Source organism: Nelumbo nucifera, chromosome 8 (assembly GCF_055504915.1).
Source record: "Nelumbo nucifera cultivar China Antique chromosome 8, China Antique-T2T, whole genome shotgun sequence".
NCBI classification, from domain to species: Eukaryota; Viridiplantae; Streptophyta; class Magnoliopsida; order Proteales; family Nelumbonaceae; genus Nelumbo; species Nelumbo nucifera.
Genome location: NC_142656.1, coordinates 13072138 through 13098144, shown reverse-complemented (window position 1 = coordinate 13098144; position 26007 = coordinate 13072138). Strand labels below are relative to the sequence as shown.

Genomic DNA, 26007 nt, shown 5'->3' with positions numbered 1-26007 from the left:
TGTAATATAATAATAGATATAGATATTATATATAGTATTTTATATTTAAATACATCTTTATGTATTTTGATAGTTCAATAATCAAGTCGGATTCGGCTGTATCTGAAACTGATCCAAATCCGACATTACAGCCTTCACGGAGACTCTGTCTGCTTTTGAAGCCTTTTCCGTCGCTTGACCGTTTCATGCTCACGTTTCTCTTGTAAGGAAATGCATCCACCTGTGCGTGGTAATCCGAGCATAATTCCTGGTTATTGGATTGTTTTAAGGTGATAATCAGAAAATTTAATGAACTGTTCTGTTTTCAAGTGTTAATAAATCCTTCTTTAAGTGACAGACATTTCTTAATCTTTTTTCCTTTATCGTGCATGGTATCTCCATGGTTTCTGCTATAAAAGCTATGTTTTGCCTGACTGTGCCTTCCCCGAGAATCTAAATCTTCTCCATCATCTAATCTCTATCTCGAGTTCTTTTGTTATCTCCCCATGTTCTCCTGTTGAAGGCTTTCTATTTTGGGTTCTTAAGGGACTTGCTAGTCATGGAAGCTGTTCTGCAGACAAAAGGGCTTTTTTCCCTGCCCTCAAATCCCAAAACCAAATTTTTAGGCTCACCACAGTGTTTCAAACGCCGGTTGAATGCCAGAAACGATAGAGCTCTTGGTGGGTTTTCTCTGTCTGTTGATGGGTTCCAAAAATTTCATGGGTTTGTGTCAAAAACTCATGGCTTATATAAGAAGGGAAGGGGCTGGCAGATTTACAGGGCAGAAGCTGCAGCTGCTGCAGATGGGCAGCCACTGATTGGTGAAGTGGAGCAGCCCAAGTTTTTGGGTATTGAGCTCGTAACCCTTAAGAAAATTATCCCACTTGGGTTGATGTTCTTCTGTATCCTCTTTAACTATACAATTCTGAGAGACACGAAAGATGTCTTGGTTGTGACTGCTAAAGGCAGCAGTGCAGAGATTATTCCATTTCTGAAGACTTGGGTGAACTTGCCAATGGCCGTTGGATTTATGCTCTTGTACACCAAGCTCGCTAATGTTTTGTCAAAGCAGGCTCTCTTCTATACTATCATTGTTCCCTTCATTGCTTTCTTCGGGGCATTTGGGTTTGTTCTATACCCCCTTAGCAATGTCTTCCATCCCACAGCACTTGCGGATAAGCTTTTGGCGGCGCTTGGACCGAGCTTCCTTGGCCCGGTTGCAATTCTTAGAATCTGGAGTTTCTGTTTGTTCTATGTCATGGCTGAGTTATGGGGTAGTGTAGTGATATCGGTTCTGTTCTGGGGGTTTGCCAATCAGGTGACATACTTATCCTCTAGCTCTAACTTTCCGTTGAATGTCTTCTGTTTTTTTTTTTTTATGGGGGGGGGGGTTACAACTGAATCTTTGATTCTATCTGATTGCTTAGGGGATTCTGCTACATCCTTCTCTGTTTTGGACGCATTTAGCATCTAAATAGGGCTTCTTTTAAATCGTTATCGTTTATAATTTTTGGTTCCATGGCCTGATTCCTTGTTCTTTTGATTATATATAGACTGCTCAAAGGGGTGGTGGTAAGGTTTTGATTGATTATTTGATGTGGTTTTGTGTTTGTTATTGGGACCTTGTTGACAGGATTATTTGTGTTTTAGATTCTTCACTCTCAGCCATCTTTGGTGCCTTTTTGTTATTCATGTTGAGACGAGTATCCCGCTTTATAGATTGGATGTCAATGAGTTCTTTTCATAATTTTAATGTAATGTTTTGTACCCTTGGTGTTTCATTGGAGCAAAGCTAAAATGGGGAAACAATTATTCGAAGTTCTTAATATAGAATTGGTTCCTTTTTAATTATTTGTCCTGTGGATTTTGATGGTTTCTTTGTTACCAGAGATTTTTGTTAGATTCTTACCAGTGCTGAAGATTGCCATATGAAGTTAGTTTTTAGTGTATATTAGGAAGATTTTGACTTACTAATGTCTAGGCCAAGAACCAGAGGCTCTAATAGTAATCAGTTCCTATGAAAGAATAATTGTTACTTAAGCGCTTCTTTTAGCAGCTTGGTTTTGTAGGTTCATGTCCAGATGACTTCAAAGGGTTTCTTCTTTTTCTTTGCTGGGGGTGGGTGGGTGGCAGCTTCCTCTCTCACAAATAAAAATGAAAGGTTTTCTAGTTAGCTTTTTCCCTATACACCCTTCCGTCTTCTGCCATGTAGATGGATAATGTGGTTTGTCCAAGCCATACACCACATAGGGGACTCTATGGATTGGCTACATGCCAGCTGCTATACATGACCTTGCACTTCTTGCACTGATATTTTTTTTTTAACTGAACTTTTCGCTCTTTGAGTGAGTTGTATTTCTGAATGAATTCACCGTTATGAGTGATAACTTCCCTTTAATGGTTGTGTGTGTATTACTATTTCACCATGTATTTGAATGACCTTGGAGATGCATTTATGTCATTTTCAAGTCATGCCTATATGTCCCAAGTACTATAAGTATCATTGCAACATACAATTCTTTTTTGTGCCAGAATGCTTCTGTATTTTCCTTAATTTAGTTTCCTGGTTCATATCTGAAGTTTGGTGGAGTTGCCACTGATGTCTTTTCTTGCTTTTTGGTGCAGATAACTACTGTTGAAGAAGCCAAAAAGTTCTACCCATTGTTTGGTCTTGGAGCCAATGTTGCCCTTGTGTTCTCTGGTCGAACAGTTAAGTTCTTCTCCAGGCTGAGACAGAGCTTGGGCCCTGGAGTTGATGGTTGGGCCATTTCCCTCAGAGGAATGATGAGCATTGTGGTGATAATGGGGCTTGCAATCTGTGCTCTTTACTGGTGGGTGAATGCTTTTGTTCCTCTTCCCACCCGTAGTAAGAAGAAGAAGGTAAGCCTTGAACATTAAGTGTTGGTGCTTTCTGTGTATCTGTTTGCTGTGGTTTTCTTTATCATATGAAATGCAATCTTTCCAGACAATTCAAGGTCTGAAGTCTACAGATATGGATTTGCTTTCTTGCACATGATCTGACATGAACAGGATCTGGATTAGCCACATGTAATAGGCCCTTGTTCACTCAATCCCACATTTAATGCAGTAGTTTGCACTTCCCCCTTAGAACAAAAGATGGTTCCTCCCTTCTTGTGGGATGGGATATGGACATTTTGTGTTAGCTTGCAAGATATAAAGAGGGACATGGGAAAAGTGTGGTTCCATTTTTTTTTTTCTGTTGGCTCATCCAGCCCGCCATGATCTGTAAAAACCATATTAAACAGTATCAAGAGTGAGCCCTGGCTGGGCTTCCAGGCCTATAACTTTAAAATATAGATTCAATATATGTAATATTTTATATTATATGACATAATATATGTATACAATTTATATTATTATATAATATAATACGTTTTTTATTGGTAACCATATATAAAATATTATATAATATGTTTATTGGGTCCAGCCAGAAGCTTCCGGGTTGGGCTACAATGATCACCCCTAATCCAGAGCTTGATTTGTCAAAACAGCATGCATGATCTTTTATTACAGAATCAAGATTTTCAGAATAAAGGTATAATATGCAAAGATTTCGGAAATTGGATCCTAATGATCCCCAAGCCGATGAACAAGTAGGTATGGTAGCAGGCATTTTTCTAAGTGGGGTCTTGTAGGGGGGTGCTGCCCACATGACCTACCCTATCTGACATGCACCCAGTTTACATGGATGAGAAGACAGGAATCAGAATCTGATGCATGCTCAGGAGTCTGGTTCCTTAAAAAGGACTCATGGGCATGCCTATGGGAAAAGCAAAAACTATTAAAATAATGTTTTTTTTTTCAAATTTTAACATTACGTATCCATAAAAAATGGTCTGGAACTTTATCTTTGTTACTTATCTTTGTTACTTAATGGTGGTTTCTATAAAAAAGGGCATTCATTGCGTATATTAGCTATTCATTTATCAAATAAGCAAGACTGTGGAATATAGGAATCTGATGCTTGTCTGACATGGGCACTTAATCTACTTAGGAGAGTCCATGCAACACTAACCGTATCCCAACATCCTGCATTTCTTGGTGTTTTTCATGGAGTGACATTAACTCTCTGCTGTTGTTGTTGTTGTTCTTGCTTCTTTTTAGTAGAGGATTTCCTGGATGCATGTAATGGTTTTTTTACTAGTGTTTCATGAATAGAGGAGAATTACACATGGGGCCATTTTGGGCACTCAACCACCTTGTCATATGGTAGATTTCTGGGTTGTTTAGACTTTTTCCTGAACAACCCAACTGGAAGATGACTTCCTCATCCTCTTTTTTCCTATCATCATCAATAAAAACAACCTAATAATTGCTAATAGTAATATAGTATACTGCAGCTATGATTCATGTCCTATAATTATAAACATAGAGGATGGGAAACTTGGGCGAGTTTCTGGAGGTCAATGGTCTTGATGCCTGATGATATATCATGTAATATTTCAAACCTGGGGATCTTGTATTGTATCATCTCAGTCATTTCATCTGACTCCAAATTGTGTCTGATATTTTTAAGACCGAGTATTGCAGCATAGGTATTTGTTACAGTGTACTCAAGCAGGTGGTTAGTAGTCTTGCATAATCTTTCTTAACAACACAATTTGTTTCCTTGGCAGGAAAAGCCCCAAATGGGCACAATGGAAAGCTTGAAATTCTTAGTATCCTCTAGATACGTCAGGGATCTAGCTACATTGGTTGTTGCTTATGGTATTAGCATCAACCTTGTGGAGGTTACATGGAAGTCAAAACTCAAGGCTCAGGTAGGTGAACTTTGCTTCAAACGCTTCTTTCTCTGCCTATATTCCAGGCAGTTGCATCCATCTCTTACCACTAATTTTCCTCAAACTGTGCAGTTTCCTAGCCCAAATGAATATTCATCCTTCATGGGTGACTTCTCAACTGCCACTGGGGTGGCAACCTTCACAATGATGTTGCTAAGCCAATGGATATTTGACAAATACGGGTGGGGAGTTGCTGCCAGGATTACACCAACAGTTTTGCTTCTCACAGGAGTTGGCTTCTTCTCTTTGATTCTGTTTGGGGATCCACTTGTCCCTGCAATGGGGAAGCTTGGGATGACTCCTCTACTTGCAGCTGTGTATGTGGGCGCTATGCAAAACATTTTCAGTAAGAGTGCAAAATACAGTTTATTTGATCCTTGCAAAGAAATGGCTTACATCCCTTTGGATGAAGATACCAAGGTATGGGGATTGAAAATTCATGTCTCTTCCTTGCTTTTACGTTTCCTTTATATTTTATATTTTCCCATTGTTAACTTGGTACGTTATTTGCATGTTCACAGGTAAAAGGGAAGGCGGCCATTGATGTTGTCTGCAACCCATTGGGGAAGTCGGGAGGCGCCTTGATCCAGCAGTTCATGATATTGACATTTGGGTCACTTGCGAATTCAACTCCCTACCTTGGGGGAATATTGTTGGTGATTGTTTTTGCGTGGTTAGCTGCAGCAAATTCTTTGGACACCCAGTTTAATGCCTTGCGCAAGGAGGAAGAACTTGAGAAGGAGATGGAGAAGAGAGAAGCACTTAAGATACCAGTAGTTGCTAAGGAGGGAACTAATGGGCAGGCCGGAGTTGGAAATGGACCACTGGCAAGTGGATCAGCACTTGATCAGGCAACAGGGGATGCTTCCACTAGTTCATCTGGCTCTTCTACACCCCGCAGCATCCAATAAATTTCTTTAATCATTTCGTCTTACAAAAAAAAAAAATGCAGGGATAGTGGGATATATTCTTAGATTAGATTCATTGGTAGGATTAGAACCATAATTTTATGGATGAAATAATCAGATCTCAATCAGATATGCAACTGATTATTTTAAATCCCTTTTTGGTAGGAAATAAACTGAATATCTATTGAAGCAGGTATACAACTTTTTCTTGTTTGCATTGGGTGTTATAAATGTCAGATATCATGCTTTAAACCATTCTAACTTGGAAAAATGTACTAGTGTACATTCACTGACTAAGCTTTTGCATGTCGAGAACTTGGTCTACATATTGCCCAAGCACACAAGGGCTGTTTCCTATCATAAAACCGTTTTGGACTTCTTGCTGTCTGTGTTCCTGTGGTTTGGTTTGAGTTGTAATCTCTAACCATGAAAACATGTATCAAGGATTAGCCTAGTAACCTACACGGCCACAAAATTTGGAGCACTACAAGCCAGCATATACACCGTTTGGGAAACAATTTTATCAACTGTGGCCTCGGGCCGTGCGAACTTGCAAGAGAGCTGCAGTGTAAATTATCCTTAGAAGTTGGAATTCTAGATGGAAGAGGGTATTCATTCTTCACCAAGGATGGAAGAGAGTCCCAAAACCAAATTATCCCTGGATTTTGCTTTGGTAGGGAAACATGGTTAGGCATAACACAAATTATCCTTGAACTGCAGATATTACATCAAGGTAAGTATATTATGTAGAACCAAAACCAAAGTATCCCTGGATTTTTTTTTTTGGTTTTATTTGCCAAATGGTGAGCCCAAAATCCCCCTGTTAGAAAGAAATGCATTGTCTGATGATGTATTGATATGATACTCCTACTTAGGGCTCAGTATGTACAGCTTAAATACATAAAAAATAACACAAAATATAAGGTTTTACTTTGCTTCTACACTTATTTTGTGAAAAAAGGCATTTTAGAAAGTTGGGGTGTAATATTTTGTTACTACATAAATAAAAAGAATGATGAAAGTGCTTTTTTCTAGATTAAGTGAAATGGGCAATGGGAAGCCTTATTAGCAATTCTTCCGAGTATTGAAGTGAAATGGGATAGTTTGCCCCCTACATTTCTTGACTTGATCTCCTGGATGCTCCTATTTATGGTATTTGGGATAAGAAAGCAACTGTTGGAGAGACATTGGAAGAACCCCAGTTCAACTTCAAGGTTTCAAAGGCCTCTACAGACTACAAATTAACCAGCCTCACAAGTTTACTTTGGCATCTTAAACGGAGCTGCAATTGCAAGTTTGCAACCGAATTATGGTTATATGGTCAATGTGATTATTTGATTATAAAACAGTCTAGATTTTTTTTTCTTATTCATCCCAAAGAAAGAGACAGAAGGAGAATATTAGTCCATTTGAGATGAAATGATTTCATTTTGGTTTTTGATGTATCCTATTTACCAAAAATAAAAAAAAGGCAGTCTTTAAGTTTTTTGTTCCACTGTGTTCAACCCAAAGAAAGAGATGCAATCGGAAGACTATAATCCATTTGTGGCGATTTGATTTAATTTTGGTTTTTTACAGAAATCAGTTTTTTTTTTTTTTTGTCTTTTTTGAATTTGGACAAACCATAGAGTTCTAAATGCTGATACGAATATATTAAAATCAAACTATTTAAATTCGTCCGATAAAAAGAGTTTTTCTTGTGGGTCTGAAAATCATTCATTGGTGTTAAGTCACAATATAAAGATAAGATAAAATAATTAATGACCGAAAGGTGAGACTTATAATCAATGAGAGGAAGTTGGTCAGGAATCTATTTTTAAACACAAATTTCCTTTCTCAACCCCCCCCCCCTTTTTTTTTCTGGGGTAGAAACTCAACTTTCTGTTTTTCTCTTATTTTATATAAAACCTAATGTAACCTTGAATCATTTCTCGAATCCTGTATCATATCAATCTCATCAATGGCTCACTGCCATCGGTCAATGCATTATAATTCTACAGTTATTCTTCACAAGCAACAGAAAATCAATCTATTCCAGAAGATGACTCTGTGGGGCTTAAAAAAGGCTATCTATTTGATGTTGTGGTGGTCCAAATATCTCTCACTTTATTTTTTCTAAAAAAAAGGAAAAAATAAATAAATATAACTTTACATATGGTAATGACAGGGAGTGGGAGTTCTTTTTATCCACTTCCTTTTCATGTATTGGCAATTGGAGTCCGGATCTCCTGTTCACGAGAACTCTGCCCATATTTATTGCAGCCACATATGGAGAATATCTCTTCCTCTGCATAGTATTATGCAGGGGGAGATGTTCCCAATTCATGGGGGGTAGTGTATTGTGGGTAGACATGGGCAGGGTTCTCGTGGGCAAGAGATCCGAACTCTGGCAATTGGTGTAGAGACCATTGCCTTTTCCTTTTCCTTTTCTTTTTCTTTTCTTTTTTCTTTTCTTTATTCTTATCTTTTAAGATGCTGCTTTGGTCCTTGGGTTAACGGTAATGAGTTCGGGAATGCTGGCCACAAGATATTACAGTTGCAGGTCCAAAATATCTTTCCATGAATGACAATATAAAATACAAGATAGGTTCTTGATGTATGATTCTAGGGGCTTGTGGTTGGCAGATCCAGACCTAATATAAGTAGACCTGTTCATAGGCCGGACTTAGACTTGCTTTTGCCAAAATTTGAATACAATGTAAAGTTAGGCCCATAAACAGGTCTAATACCAGGGATGCATATAGGACCCATTGCCCATTGGTATTAATCTTGTAGAGAACCTACACTTCTGCAGGTTTGAATCCCATGCCTTCAAAGAAAGAGGTGCTGAGTTACCAAGTGAATTACTGGGTCATTCATTGGCTCATACTCATAGGGGTCATTGGTTGGTGGAAGGATAAAATGTCAGTCTGATAAACTTAAAAATGTAGATTTAACTGGGGCTGTTTGATAATGGTTTCAGATGTTAAACTGAAAAGCAATAAGTCTTGAAAATAAATTTTTAATGAAGTCGTGGGTTATTTAGCGACTGAATCCAAAGTTGAATGGATCATTGTACCCTTGAAAATAAATTAAGCAACAAGTCTTTCAGTTTAGCAACTTCAATTATTATCAATGTCCCCTTAACCAATGTTTTAAAAATCGATCCGATTCGGAACCAAAACTGCTTTGACCACCGGTTTTTTAATCAATAATTTGACTGTTCAGTTCGAATGGGCAGAGTCCATTCTGATTTAAAAAATAAAAAGAAAACTGTTGTCTGGATTGATCAATCGACGGTTCGACCACCAGATTAGTAGGTCGCTGACTAAGCCAATAATTTTTGGCCCAAGAACGATTTTAGGGTAAAACATAATCAACTGTCTGAACAATTCCTGGGTCAATCAGTCCGACTATCCAGCCCAGTCCGATTTTCAAAACCTTGCATTCAACAACAACATGCCATGCCCAAAGTTAGGTCCACGTGGGATCCACCCCTCCCAAGACTCACCGAAAATTGGCTAAAATGGCTTGTCATACGCATGTCTTTCACAAATTCTATACTTTTGGTATCACCGTTGCAATGACATAACAACACCGACCATACCCACCCAGTGGCTTGGCTTGTATGGGATTGGGATAGGGGTACAACCCAGAAAGTGCATCATGGGCCAAAGATTTGGAACATTCTATATGGGCTTATTACTCACTTGTTGCAATAGATGCTGGGTCCACTTGCACTTGGGACCACTAGACCAGAATGTTCCAAACACGAGAAGAAGACTTGGAACACAAAGGCCAAAGCTTTTTTATGAAGCGCATTAATTCTAGTCTCAGCTCAATGCTTGGACAAAAATTTGCTTCAGCAGCTCATCGGAAATTGTAACCAGTAACCACATTGTTTGTACTCATGCTTTGAACTTTGAAGATTGAAAGAGAGCACTGCACAGTATTCTGTACTCTGGTCCGTGGGTCGGATATATCTTGGGCCTGGTTATTGTAGGCCTTTTATCACTCATGGCGATTCTTTTTTATTTTTTTCTTCTTTCTTTCTCAGGAAGAAGAAAAACAATAACAATATCTACTTTAGCTATTCAATTTCGACTTTGGTTGCCATATTCATTGGTTCTACAGCAATCGCGTTCAGTTTTCAGCTAATCTGATGTTCCATAGATATGAATGTGTGAGGCTCTGAAAGGCAGTCTGGACTCTGGTGTCTGGATTGCCCCAGCAATCGCGTTCTTTTGGAGTCTCCTTTCTGCCAAATATTTGTAAATCCCTCATCAATAACTAGCTTGATTGATTTCCATGCTGCTCTGACCAACCTTAAGTATCGCTTCAGGACCACAGGTTGCTCCATTTTGATCTCTCGCTAGTCGCTACTAGACCTGTTCATGGGCCCACTCAAGAATAAGCAAAAGCTAAGCCCGATCCCAGCCCATGAACAAGTCTGCTCGCTACCATTCCAATTGCTGCATGCCTGCATCTCCATCCTCTCCCAGTCCCACTGAAACATCTCAGTTGATCATAATTTTCAGTCTGGGGACTTCCATTAAACCATTTGCATGCTTATTTCACTTTCTTCCCCACAAAAGGAAGACTATATTCTCCCTATCATCATTCCAACTGATTCCTCTTCACCAACCAATTACTGATGCATTCACCTCAGGCTAAATCCTGAGGGATGAACTTTGCAACATCTCAAAAGTTATGGCCATGCAGCCAGGTTAACAAATCTACTTTGTACCATCCAGTTGTATGAACAAGGTATAAAAGACAAATTCAAGTTCACGTGGATGTGCTTATTACAGTTAGCATACAAAAGTATGATTTGGCGAGTAGGCCAATTCTGTTGGACATGGAGATGTTCATTGATCTTCAATCCAGTGTTCAGAGAATTGGTTACAAAAACTGATCCATGAACTATTGTTTAGCTCAACTTGTTCAGATGAGCAAGATCAACTGTGCATGTTGTGATTCGATGGAATACTAGAACAAATCAAACATGTGCACTTATTGAACAGACAGTAGCCAGTAGTGACTTAGCACTCTTCTAAACAGTAAACACTGACTGAGCATCACGGGTGCCGATTAGGTTTCCAGGTTTCCGGACATTTTGGATTCAAAGGAAAAGTCATGAACACATGCCCATACACAAACACACAGCAAGATAGATAGAGAGAGAGAGAGAGAGGACAAGTGTCTCATTAAATGCAAATATACCTCATGCAATGAGACAACATAACTCTCTGTAAGGACGTGATGGAGAACAAAATTCCATTATAACAATAACCAAGATTGACAGGGACTTTGAAACGGGAGACTCTGTTTTCATCCAATTCTTCCTAGTTTCAACGGTAAAGAAACCTTTTGATTGTAAAATTCCAAATTGGTCACCTCGTTTTTCTGTAATAGCATCCCAGCCAAGAGGACATATGACGTGGTGGATTTATAGGATATTTCAGTCATTTCGGCTTATGAGCCTATGGTGTGTATTCTCTGGAACCTTACCTTTTTCTACCCTGTTGATAGTATATAATGTAATATGGGTTCCTTCAGAAGGACCACTCAGGAGTCAGGCCCTTAAGGCTCTTCTTCTAGTCCTCTGGGTTCTCTCTCTCTCTCTCTCCACCAGAATGAATAAGCTTACGTTGCCGGATTCTGATGCCATGACCAGTAAGCCGACGACACAACTTGGAGCTGAATGCTGGTTCGATGATGCATGTATCTTGGATATGGACTACTTCGTTAAGACCCTGTCTAGCATTAAGGCCAAAGGGGTACGTCCAGACCTCATCGGTTCAATCATAGCCCACCATGCTTCTAAGTGGCTCCCTGATTTGTCGGGCGATGCAGTGAACAGGGTTCTCACTCATTTGGAGGAATCGCCAGGGAGTGTCACATCCTTATGGATGAAGAAGAGATTCTTCATCGAGACTCTCGTCGGAATTCTCCCACCAGAGAAAGACTCTGTTCCATGCAATTTCCTGCTGCGACTCCTCCGCACAGGCAACATGGTCGGAGTTGAACCAGCTTATCGAGCCGAGCTTGAGAAAAGGATAGCATGCCAGCTTGACCAAGCGTCCCTCAAGGAGATCATGATTCCAGCCTTTAGTCACACATGTGGGACCTTGCTAGATGTTGAGCTCGTTCTCCGGGTGGTTAAGAGGTTCATCAATTTGGATCATACGGCCAAGAGTGGAGCTGCTTTATCCAAGGTGGCGAAGCTTGTTGACAGCTACCTTGCAGAAGCTTCTCTGGATGCCAATTTGACATTGCCTCACTTCGTTGCTCTTGCTGGAGCTTTCCCCAGCCATGCCCGTGCCATGGATGATGGGTTGTATCGAGCTATCGACACCTATCTGAAAGTAAGTAATTTATAATTTCACAAAGTGGACCTAAAACCAACTATAAATACTTGATTCTCATTCTCTAATCAAGTAAATTGTAAGGTCCCAACTCCCCATTGCCAAGACCTAATGCATAACATTGCTATAAATGGCCGCATCTTCATATTTTCAGTCTAGCAGGTCCAACACAACTTACAAGCTGGTCTTGGCATTGTAGTCATTTTCTTTTATATTTAACCAGCAAATATAGTTTAATTAATTTAAAAGGACAGTATTACATTTCTTTATTTCTTTCCTTTAATTTTTGGGTGTTGAATATTACATCAATTTTCTTTCCTCTGTGTATAGTCTCTGTTCTTGCTTTGGAAAAAACTTGTCCATAATTAGCTTCACAAGTTGCTCCTACTGTTTTCAAGAAAAAGTAGGGAATCTTTAGGGTCATTAAGAGGTAGTGGTTATTTTCTGTACCAGCATAAGATTCTCTAAGAAGCCATAGTACTCCAGGGCAATGTCTACGCAAGAATGACAAGAGTAGCCCAAATTGTTTTTTTGTTTTTTTTGTTTTTTTTTTGTTTTTGCAGATGACACGTGAACTTTGGCAAACCAATGGGTGGCAACATGAATTTACCTCAGAAATCTGGATGATTTATTACATTAGATAGAAGCTTTATAATAGAAGTGTCACCCTAGTATAACTCATGAATTTCATGTCTATTTGCAGGCACACCCAGGCCTGTCGAAGCAAGAAAGGAAGAGTCTTTGTGGATTAATTGACAGCCGAAAACTATCTGCAGAGGCATCACTCCATGCTGCACATAATGAGCGCTTGCCTGTCCGGGCTGTAATCCAAGTGCTCTTCTCCAAACATGTCAACCTCAACAATCAGCTTGATTGGAGTGGTTCACTTAGTGAATCACGAAGTCCAAATCCTGTGGCTGAGCCTCCAGTGCGGTGTATGTCAAAACGCGAAATGACAATTCAGCAGAGTGAGATAAAGAGATTGCGTGAGGATGTTCTTAGGCTTCAAAGGCAATGCAACTCCATGCAATCACAGATAGATAGGCTTATGGAAAAGAAGAAGAGCTTCTTTAAATGGAGGAAGCTAGGAGGGCCTTTATTCAAACCTCTCAGTGTGGGGGATAGGGTTGAGGAGGCTGAGGGAGAACACCTCGGGTTTGGGCGTCAAACACCTATGGATATGAAGACAAAACTGGTGCAAGGAAGAACCCCTCCCAAGTGGAGGAAATCCATGTCTTGAAGGACAGACGGCTTGGAAAAAGACCATTCAATCTAACCTGCTAATTATGCTGATGTTAGTTGGTTAGTTTATCTTTGTTTATTTGTTTCCTATATTTTGCTCTCTGTAATTTGCTCAATGAAATAGATAAACTAAATTGCAATTATAATCCCGTTTATGCTATGGAAAGTGTTAGAGCAGGCCAGCTTTCTTGACATTGAGGTGACTTAATTAGTCAATATGTTGAAGATTGTATGCAAGTAGATGAGGTTGTCTCCCTCCCAATGGATGTTCAATAAATTAATACAACAGGAATGCTATATAAGTTGAAATATTTATAGATCTACAAGAAAAAACATGTATAGAGTACCAAATCAAGAACATCACCAGAAGTCCTTGCATGAACACGACCCATCCCTAAAATGATGAAAGCGGTTCCTGTCTCGGACAATAATCTCCCGATTGTAAACCTTGGAGATGAACTTGGTTGCAGAGTGACAGTCACTACAAACACGGAGGTTCTTCACAATTCTGATAGACATCCCAGGCCATGTGCTTATGAGCCCATAGGAAATGGCTAGCTTCTCGCTATGGCGATTAAGGTTATTTTCCTTTTCCTCTTCATCCATATCAAGTAGCACTTCAGATTTGTTGGGCATGTATCCAGCTACCTTCAAGCGGCATAAGATGTCTTCCAACATCTCATATATCTTTGTGGATTGAGGGTGTGACACATCTCCTTTGACGAATTCATGAACAACACCATCTACTTCTATCAGACTGCACCCCGGGGGCTTCTTAATGTTCCGCTCTACCATGAGTTCCCTAATTCTTTTAGCGTCGTCCCACTTTTTTAAGGAGCTATATATATTGGATAAGAGCACATAGGTCCCTCCATTGTCAGGGTCAAGTTCTAAAAGCTTTTGAGCCGCTCTTTCTGCAGCCTCAAGGTTACCATGAAGTCTGCAGGCACCAAGAAGGCCTCCCAACACAAAATAATCTGGTGGCATGGGCATTTCTTGTATCAACTTCTCTGCTTTATCTATGTGACCTGCTCGGCCCAACATATCCACCATACATCCATAATGCTCTATACTAGGCTGGATGCCATAAACACTAGACATGGAATCAAACTGCAAGTGCCCTTCATCCACAAGGCCTGCATGACTACAAGCGGCCAATACACCAATAAAGGTGACTGCATCAGGTTTCACCCCACTATTTTGCATCTGGTAGAAAAGCTCCAAAGCCTTCTCCCCTTTCCCACACATTGCAAACCCAGAAATCAGGGCCGTCCAAGTCATAACATCTTTCTGAGACAACTCATGAAAAACTCTTGATGCAGTCTCTATGCTCCCACACTTTGCATACATGTCTACAAGTGCCGTCCCTAGAACTGTGTCAACTTCAATATTTTCCTTCTCAATATAGGCATGCAACCATTTTCCGATCTCTAGAGCACCTAGATGTGTACATGCCATCAATAAGCTCACCATAGTCACCTTATCAGGCTTTACACCCTTAAGTTGCATTTCGCGAAAAAGTAGCAATGCCTCTTCATAATCACTGTCCTCAACGTGTCCATTGATCATGATATTCCAACAATAGAGGTTTCTCTCAGGCATTCTGTCGAACAATTCTCTGGCCTCGGAGAAACTGCCACACTTGCAGTAAACATCCATAAGAGCGGCCGTAAGGACCAAACTAAACCCAATTTCATTTTCCTCCATATACCTGTGAACCCATTTTGCCATTTCCAAATTTCTTGCTCTCGCACAAGCACCCAAAACATTTAATAGAGTAACACCATTAGGCTTCACATTTTCAAATTCCATCCGACGGAAAAGCTCAAGAGCTTCAACAGGACAACCGCATTGTGCATAAGCATCAATCATGGTCGCCCAAGAAACCACACTCCTCTCGCTCATTTTATCAAAGACCTGTTGAGCCGAATCCAAATCTCTGCAATTTGAATACATATGCATCAATGTATTCTGAATATAAGAATCCGATGCAAAACCAAACTTGGTAGAATAGCAATGCAACTGCTTCCCCTCATTCAAATCACCACAGGATTTGAACAAAGAGGGGAACGTGAAATTGTCAGGGAGAAGACCTTCCTCGATCATTTCTCGATAGAAGAGAATGGCTTGGTGGGGAAAGTTTTTATTAGTGTAACCTCTAATTATGGAGTTGCAGATGAATGGGGTGGGATTGGAGATTTGGGAGAAGACGAGACGAGCATAATGGAGACTTCCAGAATCATCTAGAGCACAGAATGAAACGATTTTGCTCGCATAGAAGACGTGGAAGATGAGACCAGTTCTGATCATTTGGGCGTGGATTTGTTTGAGCTCCCACATATTGGAGCATTTCTCGAGAAGAACAAGACATGGGTGTGATAGAATCGGGTTGTTATGGTTGTTGGTTTTGCTGGTGGTGGTGGCGCTGGCTATGGCAGCGGCGGCAGCGCAGTTCCTTGAGCGGGTTTTCTCATAAACTGGAGATGGTCTCTGGTATTGGAAGACGAGAGGAGCAGCCATGGTCGTTTAGACTTATTTCTACTTGGAAGCGCTTCGTTCGAGTTTCGAGATTATAGCAGTTTGGATTTTGGAAGGTGGAACCGTTGGGTTCGGACCGGGTCCTCCCTGTCCCGAATTGATAAAGACCTCACCTGATATAAGGGTCTGGTTTGAGACCCAAAAAAATTCCGACTGATTCTAATTTCCTTATAGGATTGGAGACAGAGTCCACCTGGGTCCATCATAGACCCAACCCGGTTTATATCTATAAGTCTGAGTGGGCTGGCTGGCAAGAGTGATATCAACGAGCCCACACGATTTCAAGAACTATTCGAGCTCAGTTTGTGAAAACTTCAGTTTGGCTTGGTGTAAGTTGAGTTTGAGTCGGCTGCTTGGTGTAAGTTGAGTTTGAGTCGGCTCTTGAGGCTCGTGAGTTTAATCGAGTTTTTACACACATATACATACGTACATACATATATATATATATATATATATATTATAAAAGTTTATATGTATATTTTTTATTTTATAAATTGTTTATCTCACATTCGAGCTTGAGCTGAGTTGAATTTGAACTTACAAGCTTTTGATTAGAGCTGAATTTGAGCTCAAGTTTTCAGCTCGAACTCGAGCCTGGTGGTTTATTGGCGAGCCAAGCTCGAATAGCTAGATATTCAGCTCGGCTCAACTTGAATCCACCCCAAAGTGCCAATGAAGTGAGACTGTAAGAATTGATGCATGCCCAACTTCTTGCCTTAATTGAAATTCATGTTCAATGATGTATTCATTGTCTAGTGCTTTGGTCCATATTTCGACTATAACACCAGAAAGACATGATATCTGAAAAATGTGTGACCAGTCAATTGGTATCATAAACGTGTTAATCAATCATGTGGTGTTTATTAAAACTTATGGGTGGCTTTTCATTGGGTCAAAATTCTTTGGGTATCATGTCTTTTCAGTGTCATAGATTTTTATGTAAAGGGTAATTGATAATTTATGTGTTTTTTATATGTTTAATCAAATAAATGGAAATTTGGATATTTGTTCATAGTATTTTACTTGTTTATTATTTATATATGAGAAGAAATAAGGAAATTAGATGTGGGTTGTAGACCCAACCCACCAATCCGATCCATCTCACCCTCAAATGCAGAAAGAGTAGGGTTGAGAAGGGTTTGGATTTTGAAAATCCAACCTGCTACAAATTTTAGAGAGGGTTACAGGTTCGAAGGTCTAGGGTAGGATCTAAAATTTAGAAAATCCTCCCCATACCCGCTCCATTGCCATCCCTATCTAAAACTGCTAAATGATCTAAGAAATGGGCCAAGAGAAAACAAGGACATGATGGCCGGTTCAATCAATTACCAGAAACTTGAATTATCTCATTAATTCTTGGGACGGGGTCAGATTTCTGAGGTGGAGTGAACTATAAAAACCCCTTAATTCTTTTGCTCGGCGCCAGAACCTAAGCTTAATTTTGAGTCTAAGCACTTTCTTATTGGACGCATAATTGGCTGAACCAAGTCAAAAGCGTGCAGGACATGGGCACCAAAGGCTGGAATGGTTGATGGGATGCCTTTGAAGAAAAAATTAGAGCAATAAGAGGCCAATTGGGCTCTATAGATCCATTGGATAGGACTAGAGTTTGGCAGAGACTGGGCATTTGGGTCCAGTCAGGCCCAAGGAGCCCATTTGAATGAAATACTTCCTTTCCAAACACCCACTGGATTTATTTTCTTGATGATTTCAACTGGTTGGAATCCACCAACTTAAACTTTAACCCATTCTCTTCCCTTCATTTCTCTAGAAGAGAGGAAAAAAAAAAGTAAAAAACAAAAACAGAAACATCAAAAATCCCCCCAAAAAAAAAGCCGGTTTTAGCTGAGGGCTCACTTTCTCTCTTCAAAAGAGTACATCAATCTTCCAACATTAATAACAATCTATTCATAGCATCAATAGAAACACCACTTTAGGGAACCAAAACCCGATTCAATGCAAAAAAGAAAACCACTTTGCCAAGAAGTCAAATACATGCATCGACAGTTCGACACTATCAACATCAACACATACTATCATTCAAAAACTGCACATGAGTCTCCTTTTCTATTTGCTCATCAACTCTCTAGCCAATTCTGCCGACTCAAGAACAGCTTTTCTACTGAAGCCTTAGTTCCACAAGCTAAACCAAAGTAAAGAACAAAGCTTCTAAAAGTGTTCCTAAGAAAAAAAAAATCGTTTTTCATTTTAGTAAGTAGAAGTTAGTTCAGGAAATTAAGCAGCAGTAATTCATTTCTTGTCCTTGTAGATAAGAGAAGAGACTTTAAAGGACCCCAAATACATGAAACTCCCAATTCCCAATGAGAGGGCAAAAATCACTTCCACAAAAGGGATTTTAGTAAATAAATGGGTTTGCAGAATTCTAGAAGATCTTCCATTGAATGACCTTTTCACTAGCTTATCCTCCCTTCCCCCTTTCTCTAAATCTGGACCGAGCTTTGCCAGCTGGATCCGGGCTCGGGGCTCCTACCTATGTTCTGAAATGTAAAAAATGTAAATTTTATTTTGGGTTTTACTTTATTTTGTTTTATATTTTAATTTATTTCATTTATACTAAAATCAAACAAAATAAGCTAAAATTTAAAACAATAAAAGGCCAAAATTTACATTCAAATCATTTGCACTGCCATGATTTTTAATTTGCATTGCCATGATTTGCCATTCTTTCTTGCTCTGCATTTGGAATTTCAACTGCCCATAGTCACAGTACCTCTAAAATCTGGATGATCTCTCGAGTAGTTAACTATACATCCATTTTTTTATTTTCTGAACCATATATGATACATCTATGGACCAACTCCAACTGAACAGAGGAGGTTTCTACTTCCAGATTTATTTGCTTCAACCCAACATGTCAGTCTTGGGCCCAAATTAAGGATGCTTCATGCAATAAAAAAGGGCAACTCAGTGCACGAGACTCTCGCTAGTGTGAGGTTCGGGGAGGGACAGATGTACACAGCCTTACCCCTGTACACGCAGATAACTAGATAAGTTGTTTCTAAGATTTGAACCATGGCCACCCAGGTTGTAATGGAGCATCTCAACTGTTGCGTCAACACGCACACCCACATTTAAGATTTAGCACATAAATACAACTAAATCCTGATCTCTTCATCTGATTTGTCTCACCTATGATATGGCTTTTCCTTTAAGCATGTTTCCTGCAATCAGTTTTCTAAAAACTGAACCAGAGGACATTAGAAATTTGGTCATTTCTTCATCAGTTGGTATTTGGTAACCCGGAAAACCATGTTAAAACGACCCTAAGCTTATTCTAAGAGCTCACCTGGTTTTACAAACCACCATTTTCTTTGAAGAGAATGTGGGCACGAAAGCAATTAAAGTTCAAACACTCAGCAGAAGGAGAAGAGTCCCCTTACTCAGGTATACTATGTAGAATTACTAAAACACCCTCTACCAAACCCCATTTTCATTGTTATGGGGTGTGAAACAAGGGCAGACATTGGGGACAGAGTAGACTGCCATTTATGAGTAATGGAGTTGTTTTCCCCAGCTTGTTTACTGCCAGAGTTGAGTCAGTGGCTCGTGAGGCGCTTTTATTAGGTGGCCCCCGTTGATTGATCTCAGTCCCACATGAGTGAGAATCAATCTTTATGGTACATGGCTTGTTTGGGTCGCTTATCAAATCGCTTTCTTCTGTTGCTCAAAGACTAAAACGTGGGAGCCACCCTGTTGGAGACCATGAGACCAATTCAATAAATTCAACAAGGTGGGATTATTCCCAGAGTATTAATGTATTATCTCATTTTTACAGTTAAAAAAGTCAGGGTTCATAGTATAGTATTTTAATTGTAAAAAGGAGATAAGGCCTTAAAATAAGGAGTGCCAAATGCAACTTAAACTAGTTGAGAGCTTGAGATTGGGCCAAGATATTGAAAAGAGTATTCCGGATCAAAGACCGTGGGTCAGTCACTCGGTTTGGGTTGGCATGACCCCAAGGGCAAAGGCCGCTGTTACCCTTATGACAGGGATGGGATATTTATTGGGCTGGAAATGGGCCAAGTTGGGTTGGGCTGGAGATGGGCCCATAGCAACCCAATGTGCTGGTCCTGGCAATGGTGGCAAAATAGAAAGATGACTCTTCAGGGTTAGATGTAAAAAACATGGACAAGACAGAGGAATTGGGTAGTCTCTAGAGCAAATTAGTAACAGAAGTAGAGCAGCAAAGTAAAAGGATGAACCATATCCCACCCATTTCTTGTAGCCAGATAGAGGAATGACATGGAAATTAAATCCGGAGTGGCATCTGATACATAGTTGGGCACTGTATCTGTATGTGGATCAGTGCTGTTGTCTCTATCAGCCCTCTGACCTAATTATGTGGAATGAGCTGTTTCCTTGGTCACGCCAGCCATTGATGTTTCCAATAGTCCCTAATTGCAAAATGTGTAGAAAGAAGCGATGGTTTTGGCCACAATCCACATGGAGGTGGGTGGTGGGGCCTTAATCTTTCCACTTCAGAAGAGGGTAAAATGGTGTTCACACATGGAGCCCCATTGGGTGAAGGAAAAAGATTCTGGGCCTGTTAACCAAAGTAGGAATATAAGGCATTGGGTCATTTTGGGGTCTTGCTCATGCACCAACTGCAACACAACCACAACCCTGGACCCTGAAGGGCAGGACACTAGGACAATTAACTTTTTCTTTCTCCTCTTTTTAACCAACTTCTTTTTTCTTTCTTTCAGGTGCATTTGTGTATATATGAGAGAGAGAGAGAGAGAGAGAGGGTGGAATTAATGAATTATGAAGCAGAATAATGGGAAAATGAAAAGAAAAACCAAAGTCTCTCTGGGTCTGGGGGACCAAAACCAAGGATGAGAGAGTATCAGAAATCAGACGACAACATACTCGCTACTCTATGCTTTTAGTAACGTGACAATGTCAGCTAAAAGAACGGGACGGGCACATATCACCCACTTGGGGTGTCTGTCTCCAACACAGCATGTTCTCTTTAGGGGAATGCTGGTCCCAAGGTCCACCTCCACACAAACCCAAACCCCCCTCCTTCAAGAAAAGCCCTTCCCTCTCTGCTCTCTCCCGTTTTACTTTGTTATTTCCCACTGTCCTTGCTCGTATCTACGAGCCCTCTTTACTATCATCACTGTTGGAAATTGGGACTACTTCCTCTGTAGAATTTCTCATACCATGACCTAACTTTTTTTTTTGGGTGCTTTGCGAGGTTCCTGATTTTCCATTATTTTAACCTGCTGGAGCCCATCACCTGACCTATAACGGGCCCTAGGATAAATAAAATAATCTCTTGATTAATTTCAACTTCATAATATTTTAATTAGTCTCCCCAAACCCAATAGTTGCCAACAGTTTCTTTCTGCTCTTCTTTATATATTTTATTTCTTTTTTAAACAAAAGATGTGATTCATCTACAGGAATTTTACTGAGCTGATTGCTCGAACTTGATCCCTGTATGGAATGATTTATAGTTATATTGAATGTTTTGTGTTTGTTCACATGTCCTGACACCCCAAAAGTATTTGCAGAAAATAACTACGTTCAGTCTATAACAGTTATACAAAATATATACATGCAGCTGGTGCAGATATTCAAGGTGGTCTCTGCAGAATGAAAAGTAGAATAATAAACTCACATGGAATATAGATCTTGGAGACCTAAAAACACTCCAACAGTAGAATTCTAGGGAGACCCATGTCTTGAATTAACTCATTTGACTACTTAAAACTAATTACATGTCTCTGACAAGTCTTCCTTCTCATGAAACCATAGATAACTAATAGTTAATTAAGAGAGAGAGAGAGAGAGTTTTAAACTATTTTTTTATTTAATCTTTAGAGAGGGTTAGATTAGAATAATCTATCTTAGTGTGAATATTTATTATAATAATTGCTGATGTCCTACTCCTATATCTTTTCTTCTTTCAAAACCTCAAATTGGGAGGATATTCTGGTAGAAAATAAAATCCTTCCCCATTTCCATGACATTGAATATGTATTCTTCATCCACTTGCTTCCGCAAATGATGTTGAATCGACATTATTTTAGTAGTTATAATTTGATGGATGTCTAGTGACCCATTTCCACGCTCCTCAGCTCAAACATCCCTCATGCTAGCTAGAATATTATTTATCCCCAACAAAAGCTAGCTACTCCTGAATCCTGACCCGTTCCATCCAAAGCAAAAAAGCAAGTCATTTTAGGCTTGGCTAGCTCATCCTGCAATCAGGAATAAATTTGAGTTGGGCATTTCCAGCCCGACCTGATGAATTGCCCCCTCTGACTAGTGAGCATCAAAACCTGAAATGAAGGTGCCTAACTACTCAAAATGTCTAAGAACACTGGTGAATTATTGAAGTTGGGTGTATCTAAAACTTAGCAACCCCCTTAAGACTGATGGGGTGGTGCATGCAGTCGTCTTTGATCCCCCCCACCTAGCTATTTATCTAATAAGACTATGACTAAGATCTACCAGCTGATGTAATTCATTACTCTCATTAATCACTTTCAAGGGTTGTTTCTGTTAGTTTATCACACCCATCTATGTTTCTAATTAACATATCAGACGAGTTGTCTGTCAGTGACACAAAACCTTCTCTCCCTCTCCTATTAATGCCCTCTTCAAGAATCTTCATGGAAATATTGCTTATGCCCAGTTTAGAAAGAGTACAAATATAAATATGTACAGTGCAAAACAAGGTTTAGAAATACAAAATACATGTTTTTGCACTATACATATTTGTACTTGTACTCTTCCCAAACTGAGCCTAATAGAATTCATCCCTCAAATGAATGGAAACACATTTCTATCTCCTCTGCCAAAAAAAGGAAAAGAATTTTCAAAGAGTTGTGGAAAATGCCCACTTCATATTAACCATATTTGAATCCTCCCCCAACAATTGCATAAGCTTCATTTTGCTTTCCTAGTTTTTTCGGAAGAATTGCTGAAAAGAATATCTCTTGTTTTTTTTTTTTTTTTCTTGGGAGGTGGAGGGGGTTGTTTATCGGATCGAAGCTCCACAGGAGGAGAGAGGGTCATGTGATGAACAAGTACAGCCCTTTTAATCCACCATCTAATAAATTCCTACCCACTGGTAGAGAATATATTAATAATCCAAAAGCAGTCTAATTTGTTGAATGCTGCGAAATCTCAGTATTGAGACATGTAAAATCTTGGATTAATTAGTGCAAAATCAATATCCAATTACATAAAAGACATTAAGCAGTAGTTTTTCCTTTTAAAATTATTTTTAGTATATTTCATGGTAGTTCGATAACCCCTTTTTTTCTATTTTTTTCCTGCATTCTAAATAAAAGAAAATATACAAAAATTAATCAATTGTTATTTTTTCTTCTTTGTTCCGTATAAAATTATCTAACTTCTCTGAATAATATGTTTCATCATCCTAAAATAATGGTTGTTAAGAGGTCATTATCTTCCAAAGAACGTGGTTAATTGGTTATCATAATTGTTATTATTATTTTCATTAGCATCTAAGCTGTGAGTGGCCGAGTACATACTAAAGTCATCAAATCACCCTACTGTCTGGTTAAAAAATTAGACCTTTTCATCAACGTATGACAATCCACCTTGGTTTTGGTTTTAATTAATTATCAAAGGAAGATGCTAATCACTTGTGACTGTGATTTGCTTGATAACCAAAGAATATTATTGATTTATTAATTTCTACGAGCCCCTCATTGAGCTTGAGAAAAAAAAAAGTATCTCCATTATTTGTTTAATTATGTTCTAATTAATTAATTAATTATCTTTAATTAATGGGTTTTCAATTTTCATTGGGTATTGGGTAGTTTGATGTTGATACAGACCGCGACGTAGTCATCACCGGGAAAGAGTGGATACTGTTTCCAAATTCCAACCTATCTTATTAAGCGAACCTAACTACCAATATCTCACGATATATTCTGGGGTCCTTGGGAAACTAATGAGTGGATTAAAATTTAAATTATCTTTATTTAAATGGTGATTATGGATAAATAATTCAAATCAAAGGCCTATCTTTCTCTGGGGCAGGGCACCTACTGCGCAATTCCTTCTGTGGGTAATACAATGGCACGTGTTCTTAATTTGAGTGATATTTTTTTATTGGGACACCTTTTGGTCATTACATTACACCATAAGAAAATTAAGGCCAAGTTTGAGAGTGTTTATTTAAAAAATAAGTGATTAAGAACAATTGTTTATTCTAATAAGTATTTTATTAGCATTTGGTGAAAAGTCACTTATTTTAAACAGAGATAGTATAGATATTTTGGAAATGATGTAAGAGCCCAGATAAGTCAGAAAATAAATAAACACTTAAAAATAAATCCAAAATTTATGATTCTCAAATCTTAAAATAAACACTTATTCTAAATTTATCTTTTAAATGTAAATAAGCGCTTATTGATGTAGTCCCAGCTCAAAATAAGTGTTTATTTTAATAACTATTTATCCTAAACACTCCCAAATTTAGCATCGCAATTTCTTTCTTCCCGACTGTTTTTATATTACTTACCCCCCAAAAAAAAAAAACAGTTTTATATAAAAGTTGCTTAAAGGCAACATCCATAATCATTTCGTTTGGTTTGATTGATCGAGTTGGAGGAAAACAAAGACTCTAAAAATTCTTCGTGATTCATGAGTTATTGATGATTCAGCAGTGATTAGGCTTGTCACTTGTGAGGTTTCATGTCTTTTGGTCATTTCTTTCAAAAGTAGTTGATGATGAGTGGTTAACACGTTAGGCCAGGGCTTATTAGGAAATAGGAATCCATCATACTCATGCATTATTCGTCAAAAGAATAAGATTCTTTGCTGGTCGAGTCGTGTAGAGGACTCTGACCTGCTGAATGACTGAATATATAACCCCGGCAATCTTTTCCACCTGACCCCACTTGCCGGCCTCTACATGCACCAAGCGTCCTCTCTAGTCTCTTCATGCATTTTGCAGGCAACCCCAAAATTGAAGACTTAATTTGAAGCTTTATTATTATAGCTGACCTGGATTGAAGAATTTGACAGGTGGCCAAAAATCAATGTCCAATGGTTGGAAGATCTCTCAATTAATATTAAATCTCACTCACTCGCATCTCAAGACTACAAACTCAGAAAAAACATGGATGAAGACATTAAACCCCAGCTTCACAATGCATAAACATGAAGAAACTGTTGGGTCTAGTAGTTGGATGCATGCATATTACTTAGATTCAGTAGCTCTATCATATATACATGAACATGGTGTCTAGCTAGAAGCCTAGCTACAGCTTGACCATGCTATGATGTAGCTATAACAGCTTAATTTGCAGCTAGCTAGCTAGCTCTTGTAGCTGTTGCAAAGATAAAAGATGATCTTCTGTTTTTTTTATTTGTCACAGTACAGTACAAGGTACAACTTACGAGAGCATTAGGTGTAACCGGATGAATTTAAAAAGTAGAGCATGGAATATATAAACCTGGGAAAGCTCATTAACCTCGAAAAGTTAATAGAGATAAAAAGGAAGGTTGTGGATTAATTGACCTCCCTTGACCCATATCTTTGTACATTAATTATCAATCTATCTAACAATCCCATTATTTTAAACACATCTATAAACTATATATATAGATATCTCTTAGGGTTTCCTTAACTAGTGTTTAAAAAATGGCAACATAATCTGAATCCGGTTTTTAGACCATGTCTGATGTTTGGTTACATGTTTGGTGTTTTCTTATTTTACTGTTGCTGACAATATTATACTGATGTGGCATTGAAAAATGCTTATGCGGCATCAATAGAAACGGTTCCAAAGAAAAGAAAAGAAAAAAAAAAAACAAAAAGAAAAAACGTTTTATGAGAAAACCGCATACCAATGCAACACCCTTTTCTCAAAAAACACTTTTCAGAAAATGGCATTGGTTCCAAGCATGCAACATCACTCCTCAATATTGTGTGTGTGGCTGACCCACCACATTGCTATACTCCCCGGTAGCCGTTAACAGTGCAACTTATTAGTTATTATGTATATGTACCGTCTTATTATTATATCTCGCGAGATGAGATGAATTGGATAATCAAGCGACGAGAAAAGAAAAAAAAAAAGGTTAAAAAGGAGAGAAAATGGGATCGTGGGGTCATGCTACGTGCATGGCCTCCGATGGATGCATATCCATGCATCTTTTAACAGTTTTACAGTTGGC

The 26007-nt window shown here is 38.9% G+C and overlaps 3 protein-coding genes across 4 annotated transcripts; 2 read left to right on the top strand and 1 right to left on the bottom strand.

Annotated features, from left to right (window-relative positions):
* The first annotated feature begins 294 nt into the window (after positions 1-294).
* LOC104592333 (plastidic ATP/ADP-transporter) lies at positions 295-5944 on the top strand. The gene is made up of 5 exons (XM_010251654.3): positions 295-1297; positions 2605-2859; positions 4617-4760; positions 4854-5201; positions 5303-5944. Exons 1-5 carry the CDS (start codon positions 539-541, stop codon positions 5690-5692), a joined length of 1896 nt encoding a protein of 631 aa, XP_010249956.1. The 5' UTR covers positions 295-538; the 3' UTR covers positions 5693-5944.
* A 4549-nt stretch (positions 5945-10493) lies between these two features.
* On the top strand, positions 10494-13438 carry LOC104592331 (coleoptile phototropism protein 1-like). Its single transcript, XM_010251652.3, has 2 exons — positions 10494-12036; positions 12740-13438. Exons 1-2 carry the CDS (start codon positions 11104-11106, stop codon positions 13274-13276), a joined length of 1470 nt encoding a protein of 489 aa, XP_010249954.1. The 5' UTR covers positions 10494-11103; the 3' UTR covers positions 13277-13438.
* Positions 11891-15946, bottom strand: LOC104592332 (pentatricopeptide repeat-containing protein At2g29760, chloroplastic-like). 2 transcript variants are annotated; one of them, XM_010251653.3, is made up of 2 exons: positions 13643-15945; positions 11891-12030 (listed from the first exon to the last, which is right to left on the bottom strand). In XM_010251653.3, coding segments are annotated over exons 1-2 (2157 nt in total). In that variant the 5' UTR covers positions 15799-15945; the 3' UTR covers positions 11891-12029. The 2 variants fall into 2 exon arrangements, with proteins under 2 accessions (XP_010249955.1, XP_088750173.1); XM_088894047.1 differs by lacking the exon at positions 11891-12030 and having other exon boundaries at positions 13531-15946.
* Positions 15947-26007: the final 10061 nt, after the last annotated feature.